At 40.2% G+C, this 8,433-nt stretch overlaps 1 protein-coding gene across 1 annotated transcript; it reads right to left on the minus strand.

The window, feature by feature from the left end:
- Positions 1-3,134: 3,134 nt before the first annotated feature.
- On the minus strand, positions 3,135-6,862 carry evx1 (even-skipped homeobox 1). Its single transcript, XM_088600304.1, has 3 exons — positions 6,106-6,862; positions 4,720-4,952; positions 3,135-4,068 (listed from the first exon to the last, which is right to left on the minus strand). The coding sequence occupies exons 1-3, from the start codon at positions 6,701-6,703 to the stop codon at positions 3,541-3,543; spliced, it is 1,359 nt and encodes a 452-aa protein (XP_088456430.1). The 5' UTR covers positions 6,704-6,862; the 3' UTR covers positions 3,135-3,540.
- Positions 6,863-8,433: the final 1,571 nt, after the last annotated feature.

An 8,433-nucleotide genomic window follows, 5' to 3' on the forward strand; every position in this document is an offset into this window, starting at 1 on the left:
TCGTTTTCTCTTTGTTAACCAGCAATTGGTGGATTGGGAGGTTTCTATCAACCGCAGCTATTAGCCCGCTCTTACATTATACCGCTAAAACATTATACCGCATATAAATTAGTAGAGGTGATTGTCTTGATGTGTGTGGTTTACAGCTACACATCACGAATATCAAAGCGTTCTTATGAATGTTTAAGAGGTGAAATACAGTTATATTTTTTTGTACAACGTTCAAAAGCAAAGGGTTTAATAGTTTATCTTGTCTTAAATACGTGAATATAATCCGTAGGCCCAGGAAACTTCAAAATTTGCAGCTGCGGAAGATTGTTTCTGACAAACAGAAAATGATCTATTTCCTGCTAATGGTGTATTCTTAATATGAAGTGAAAAAGATTAAAATTGATGTTTACTATCTAGAATTACTCCAATTAAGTCCGAATTCTCTTGAATGATGTGATTGTTTAGTACGTGGCATTCAACACACGATTTACGAAAGCGAAGTGTCACACATCTAGCGTTAAAGTTGAAATCGCAAGTCTTTCCCAAGCAGCCCTCATAATGCAGGAAATAACTTCAAGATAAATCTTTACCTTTCAGTTCATTTTTAATTTTTGTTTTGAAAAAGGTTGTTAAAATATGAACAATCGATTTTATGTTAGGTTGAAGTAATAGTAAAAGATAAGAAATAAAATAACAGTTTTAAGGATTCGAGTAATTCAAATCCTCAGGACACGTTTCTCAACCAGAATAACAAGTAGTAATTAAAAAAGATCAAACACTAAGTAAAAACTCACTAGTCTGGGTTCATTGATGATAGGCTGTGCTTTGAAAAACTCAAGTTGAAAGCGACAGCATGTTGTAAGCTGTTCTTTCTGATTAGAGCCTTTTTAGTAATGTGCCTAAGGTTCAACAAGGAGTCAGAGAAATGATCATAGTGTAACAAAGAAGCATGCTGATGTATCAGGCAGATATTAAGACGAACTTGGCAATAGCAATTGAAACACCAACGATATCCTACGGACTACAATGAGATAATTACACTTCAACACACGCGTTAATTATCAGATTATTGTTACTTGCTTTAGTATTTTCTCCTTTTCAACATAGTGTTTTTGTAGCATCACTGATTCTAATTACCTGGTTTAACAAGTTATGTATTACTAATCCTATTTTACTTAGTTGCTTAAACGGAACATTGTTCCAAACATACGAATTTTAATCAGCTTGGTCACACTTACAAGAACACGAGTTAATAAGGCAATCAATCAAAATCTAACAGGGATATTTTCTCTGACCGATGTTTGGCTGGTGAAAGAAGAATCGTTGCATCATTACAATGACACGTAATGATCAGATAGACAATAGGAGTTACTGTATGGACGAAATTTATCGTTCACATCCACAAACCTTACAAACACTTGCTAATAGAACCTTCGAAGTTCTGTAAGAGGTACTTTTTTTAGTAAAGGATCATAACTAGGTAGAAAATAGATTACATTTCATAATAAAAAAAATGTTTTTTCAGAAAGCTTCAATTTGCAGAGAGAGTGGTTCAATTACCCAGAAAATACGGCCAATTAAAGACTGCTGATTGCGGGAGGACGGATCATCGATCTTTTACATTCCAATATCTCTTCAAGACATCTAATTTTGCTTTCCCTATTAACTGCTAACGCCAAGAAAATATAGCTTTATTACGGCAGCGGCGGAGCCATTTAACTGTCACAAACAATTTCTTGATATGATCAATGAGCGGTGTTGTACAATATAATTTTAAGACAGGCGATCTGGATCAGTTGGGAAAAGGGTTTTTACTTCGCCAGAATGTACAGATATTCTGAATGGTAAGAACTTTTGTAGAAATTCAAACAATGGCACATAATATATATATATAACATGCATTACTGTGAATTCTCGGGTCTAGCAAAGCAGCGCTGCAATTTTAATTTAATATGGTTTGTCGGAAACAAATGCTTACAAATCACACTGTTTCGATGCTCAAAAGTAGATTATAACTACCGGAAACTGTTCAGGAGCGATCATTCCAAAAAATAAATAGCTCTTCATCGTTCATTTTCATCACAAATTGTAAAGTGTTTAATATAGTTTAACATATCACACCATTAGATTATCATAGTGTTTTGATCAACGCAATTTACAAATATAAAGAAATGAATTGAAATAATTTGTAAGGGAGTAGGAGTAGAAATACTAATAATAACCTGTTCTACTGAGTTTGAGAAATTAGAAATGATTTTCTAAACATTCAATCGATGTGTTCATTTATAATGCCGTTTATTGCAAAATGATAACAGATTAAAACAATTTTATGACAATATTAAATTCAGTGAACATTGCTCCGAAGCGGAAATTAAATATCCTAGTGACCATGAGTCTAGCATTCCTTCACCCCATATGAATAACCGAGTCAGTTACAGGCATAACAAAATGATGTTTCAACAGTGCAAAACGCCCAAAGGAAAAAAAATAAAATCAAGGGACATATACCACATGATAAAAAAAAACTTCAGAATTGAAGAAATAATAAATATCAGGCAAAAAAAAAACTTAATAAATTATTCCACAAAAACAATGCAATAAACCCTCTGCAGAGGTGTAAAGAAATGACGGAGAGGAGTCTGACGTGGAGGCGAGATGAGACAGGCAGATAGCATTTGCCCTAATTTGCAGGATGTGATTGTCCAATGGAGCTCTCGCGCTTCCGACCTAATCCTTTCCCATGGCGGCTTGTTAACGTTTGGCAGCAAGTCTCTGCGCTCACAGTATTATCATTAATTCAACATTCAAAATTCCTCCTTACATATATATCACTTGCTAATTTTATCAGCATCTGCACATTTCTGCTTCGTATACCAGGACACAGGCTTTAGAGGACAAATAATTAGATTCCACAGTCTGTTAACAAATTCCCTTGTTAAAGAAGAAAAGGGGGAAGGAGAGGTCATTTTATCAGAACCCAGAAAGCCTATTGAACACCGTGTGACACAGAATGAAAGACAAACAACAATAATAAAGCTTTGACCACGGTTTTCCTGATTCTCCGTCCCTCCCTCTGTAATGGTTTGTAGGTCCGTCACTCCTCTTACTTCAGCGTTTCCTCTTAAAAAAGAATGGCAATGTGATGGCATTTATTATTCAGTTTATTTCCCCCCTTATGAACTTTCATAACCTCGCGTATTGTCATTGATAGTGGTACTCGGTGTGTTGACACTAACTGCTGATGGACGTGTTTTTTTTTTCACAAGCAATTGCGATTCCTTCCTTTGCAGGTGCAACCCAGTTTACAAGCCTGAGATTTACGTGTTGTTATTATTGTTATTTCTTACATTCCTCTGGGCAGCAAGTGTACGTAACAGGGCTTCTCCGATAAACATGATCATTATTATTTCTGTTACGGTGTCATTTTCGTCCTAGCAAGCGTCCCATCTTGGCGTCGGGCCACAAACCGATAAGTCATTTCTCGTCAGGGAGCTTGCTGCAGTCTCACGAGCACCCTTAGCCGGCGCGTTACATGAAAGGACCTGAGTTTTATCTGGTTAAAGGAACTTCTTCTCTCTGATCCAGAGAGACTGATGAGGATTTACTCAACACGGAAGGTGTAAAGGTCAGGAAGCTATCAGTCCTACTAGTGGATGAACAGGTGAAGTCTGCTCCCGAAGACCTTTGAGACAGGCCGTTGGGCTGAGCGCTGTGGCAGGCGAGGCAGGAACACGGGCTGCCCCCTGCGCCGCCAAGTCCGTGGCCGGGGGTGGGGTACAGAGACGGGTGTCGAAAAGCACAGAGCAGCTCAGGCCTCGGATAGGGGTGAGACAGGACTCTGAACGTGTCCAGAGGCCTCAGAGGGGAGCTGAAAGGCGCCGCCGAGGTCGAGCCGGCCCCCACTCCCATGTGCGAGTAATAGGGCAGAGGCAGGTGCGACGGGAAGGGATAGGGCAGGTTGCCGGTGGCCGCAGCGTGGCTCATCATGTAGGTGTAGAAGGCGGGGTCCGCAGGGTGGGGCCAAGTCATGGCCAGGCGCTGCCGCTTGTCCTTCATTCTCCGGTTCTGGAACCACACCTACGACAGACAGAGCGGGTCTGCGGTCAGCAGCGCAGGGTCTGTACAGCCGCCGGACCGGACCTTGGGCCCGGCTCGGATAAGAGCGCAGGCGCTGCACTGCCGAGTGCCCCTTCTGGTCTCCGACATGGCCATATTGCGGGTAAACAGGTCCGTTTAGAGTTACACGGTTACATTTCAGATCCTGACCTACAAGCATTCGCTTCACTGTCGTTTTTTTATTATTTATTCAATCGTATTCATGAAAACAGAGCTTTCATTTCAATTTTTTTTTTTTGAAAATCATATAGATAGATTTTTTTTGTTCTTCGGGAGCCGTTTTCATGAGTATGATCTGCAGATCGTTCTGTACTGGGATTAAAAATTGTGACCGAGCAGAACTGACAGAAAGTCGAACAACGCAACGTTTGCAACAGAACCTCCGTATCGAAGTGATTTTATTGTTGGCGAAATGAAAAGTGCATTGTGGGATAAAATGGATTATAAATCCAAAAGATTTTTTAAAAATGTAAACTCGTTGTTTCCTCAAGTTATTGTTATATGAAAGTCTCCTTTTTTAATTTGATCATGGTAAGCCCACACTGCCTTACTTACCTTTACATTTGATGTTATGGTTATTTCTTATATCATTGGACATATCGCTTTATTTACCTTTATGGTTGTTTCGGGTAAATTTAAAGCAGCTGCCAGTTCGCATCTTCTGGGTCTGGAAACATAATTTTCCCGGTAAAATTCCTTTTCCAAGCGAGCAATTTGCTCCCGAGTGAAGGCCGTCCGGTAGCGCCGCATCTGATCCGCTCCGCAGGCCATAGCCGCCTGCGATGCGCTGCCCTTCCCCGCCTCGCTGTTCCCAGTGCTGTTACTGGAAGAGTCGCCGGACTGACCTGGAATGACCAAGCCAGCGTTGGAAAGACCGTTTCGTATCAGAATTTACTTTTTCTACTTAAAAAAAACATCATTTTCTCGGTCATTCGTTTTGGTTTTGTTCAAAACTGTCATTTTACCTGCCTTATTTTGTAATTGTTACAAAAAAAAATTTCTAACTATTACTATTCTAAGTCACAGCTTGGAAAAAGGCATCGAATTAGAATATAACTGGTGTAAAAAGTGCCGGGAGGCAGAAAACGCTACGCTTGGAATAATAATAGATCAGAATCACCTTTTATAATTTATCGATTACCTGGTTAAACAGATTTTAAAACTTAAGGAGTGATTTTAAGGGCTAGAAATGTCGCTGTATAAACTGTTTACCTATTAAAATACTTTAATAGTGGATTACCTTTAAGTTTTTTTTAAGGTAGAATTATTTACATTAAGAATTGTTTGCACCACAATGCATGTCGAGGAAATTATATCTCGTTATTTCAATTCTAACGATTCATAACTATTTCAGTTTAGTGCATACGTTTTACGACCTGATACCCGTTTACAAAAATCATGATAAGCTATATCTGAACTGCATCTTAATTAACCACAGACTGTATAGTTTACCTCGTAAAATAGATTTGGGGCGGAAGAATGCATCATTTATTTTTCAAATGAAGCTAGGTCTTTTTATCTGTGGTTTAGGTACTTCCGAAGCGGCGCCGTGAAGACGCTTTTAAAAGTGACAGAGTAATTGGGAGAAACGACAAGGTGTCAATACTATCTGCTCTGTCTCCTTCGAGTCCTGGAGTCAACAATAATTTTATGGTCATTAAGAGTTTCCGTAACTCGTTGCATCGAATTAGAAAGAGATGTATAAACAAGCTCCAGAAAAAAAAAACAGTTATCCTAAAGACAACGGCAAAAAAAATAATTCACTGAACAGAAGCACTCAAGCAGCCCACAACAGAGAAAAATGCATCACACATTTTGGAAATTTCTGTGGAAAGCGAAACTTGTAAAGCTCTGACATTTAAAATAATTACTTTATAAGATTTTAAGAGATAATAGCATGAAGAGAGAAAGTACATATTGCAGCGTTAGCATTACATACGTCTTGTCTAAAACGAATAGCGATCTTGCTCTGTAAAATTGAAACGCGTTTCTTTTTACCTTTGCTGTTTGAATAATCCATGCTTCCTGACGTGCAGTCCGGCGTGCAGCTCACATCTATCTCTTCATAGAAATCGGACTCCGTGTCAGAGCTGCTGTGATGCCCTTTGTTGGAGAGGAGGTCTGTCTGAGGTTTACCCGGGGAAGAGACAACTCCTCCCGGCCTTATATCGCTGCACACGCCGCTCCTCACATCCTCCACCTCCTCATCCCCTCTTTCTCGTGATAAAGGCACAGACCTGGGGCTCAAACAGTTCCTGTGGACCATCTTTTCCTGCGGTTCTTGAACTGGGCTTCCAACTGCTTCTGACAAATTGGACCCTATCTTGCCAACTAGCGTGCCAAGTTGACCTCCCTCCATGAACATCACCACCTCCTTTCTGTTTTCCATTATGGATGTGGTGTGAACGCCAAGACGCAAAGAAAACAAGCTTTGAACAGGAACACACAAGCAGCGAGGGGGATGTGCTGACCCTGCGATGCGGAGACTCCACTGTGCAGCGCAGGCTCTGGGAGGGATCACCATTGCCCCGTTCTTTCTAGCCGTCATTCTTAATGGTGCCGTCGTCATAATAGGACCACTTGTGACGGCACCCATTGATTTTAAGCGGATAAATAGAAACAGCTTCTGCTGCGAAGATGAAAGGGACTCGGGCTAATGGCTATTGGAAAAACACACCAGGTATAAAGTTGCTCTGTAAAGTGAGGCGTGAAGGTACAACAGTACCATCTAGAAACCTATAAAATAAAGATCCGAAATCCCCAGAGCTAAATTTAAAGACTATATCCCTGTTCCTAATTTCGTTTTATTAATAGATGAAAAGAGTGTACATATATTGTGTATGGTAACAGCAAGGTTGGCGTTTGAGTACTGATTCTCATGAGGGTGATCAGAAAATACCGACATATCCTGGATTAAGATAAAATTAGATTTAAAACAGAATATTTAATTTACCTGTGAATTGTTATTCACCTGTGAATCATTATAGGACAAAGAAGAATACCACACGAAAATAGACATTTACAGGTTGTGCCCCGAAGAAAATGTGTTCCAATCTAGAAAACACCGTTTTCATTGCAATATGAATAAGATTTCGGATGAGATATATCATTCATTGTTCCAGACGTAGACTACAGAATAAGTATAACAACATTCCATATGGATAAATTGTGATTATTGTTATGAAGTGTAACCCAGGTATCTGCAGGTATGCTCAGTGCATTTATCTGGGCAGTGGGCTCGCCATGTAAATTATAATCAAACGCTGTTCTCTAGAAATAAAAACAAAATATGTGGATAAGAGGGATATATATTTCAGATTCTCTTGCGTTTGAGAGTGTTTAGACTTCTTTCCTGGATGATGGTATTGACAGAGAAATAGGAAAAAGCAAGAAGCGGCTTTAATATATATATCCATAACATGTATAGGCCTATGTACAGTATATGAATATATCTGCGTGACAGACATGTACTAATCTGTCAGATGCCGACAGAGAGTGTATTGGAAGTTGTTTGCAAGCAGTATATGTGGCGGTGTTAGGGACTATTCAGCTAATAGACAGTAATCATCTTGTGAGCCGTTTCCTTGGGAATCGAAAATATTCGATGGGAGAGACAGAAATAAACTGATTGGAGTCTTTTGGAAAGCATAAACCCCAGTTTTGCAATTATCGTAGAACAATACTAAAAAAAAAATATATCAGTAATGGTGTTGTTTGGAGAACACTGGTGTGGCATTACCATTGTGTAGTGTGTAGTGTGAAATGACATTGCTAATATACAGCCGTAGTAATACCGCTTATCAAGTCAATCAACCAGACGGACGGTTGAAGACTTAAAGCTGTTACTCTTCACAGGACCCGTCATATTTAGACCACATGGAGGCTCCAGGTCTTAAATCTTCTGTTTGATAACCCTCATATTTCCAATACATCTGAAGCGTATTGTTACATAAGAGATCTCTCTCTCTCCCCTACCCCCCCTCACCCCTCCTCACCCCTCCTTTTCTGGGTTAAATTCTCACGTCTGCTTGCCAGCGAAGAGCTCTACAGCACCACTTAAGGACGGCACACACACTGCACACCCATTGCGGAGGAACTGTTTCCCAAGCAAGCGGTAGAGCCGCGAGCCGTGTCCTGTGGCCCTATACCATACTACAGCACACACTGTACTGGGAGGGCATCGTGGAAAAGGACGTAGTTCAGTTCGCCCAGGCGAGCGTTGCTGCGTGTGAGATATGGCTAACGAGTGGAAGGTGTGGGTGACTGTAGGTCAAACCGACACCCGAAGTGGTGTCAAAGGTCGGATCCTAGCAGCCAGAAGTCAAA

Source organism: Lepisosteus platostomus, chromosome 12 (assembly GCF_059453375.1).
Source record: "Lepisosteus platostomus isolate fLepPlt1 chromosome 12, fLepPlt1.hap1, whole genome shotgun sequence".
Taxonomy (NCBI): domain Eukaryota; kingdom Metazoa; phylum Chordata; class Actinopteri; order Semionotiformes; family Lepisosteidae; genus Lepisosteus; species Lepisosteus platostomus.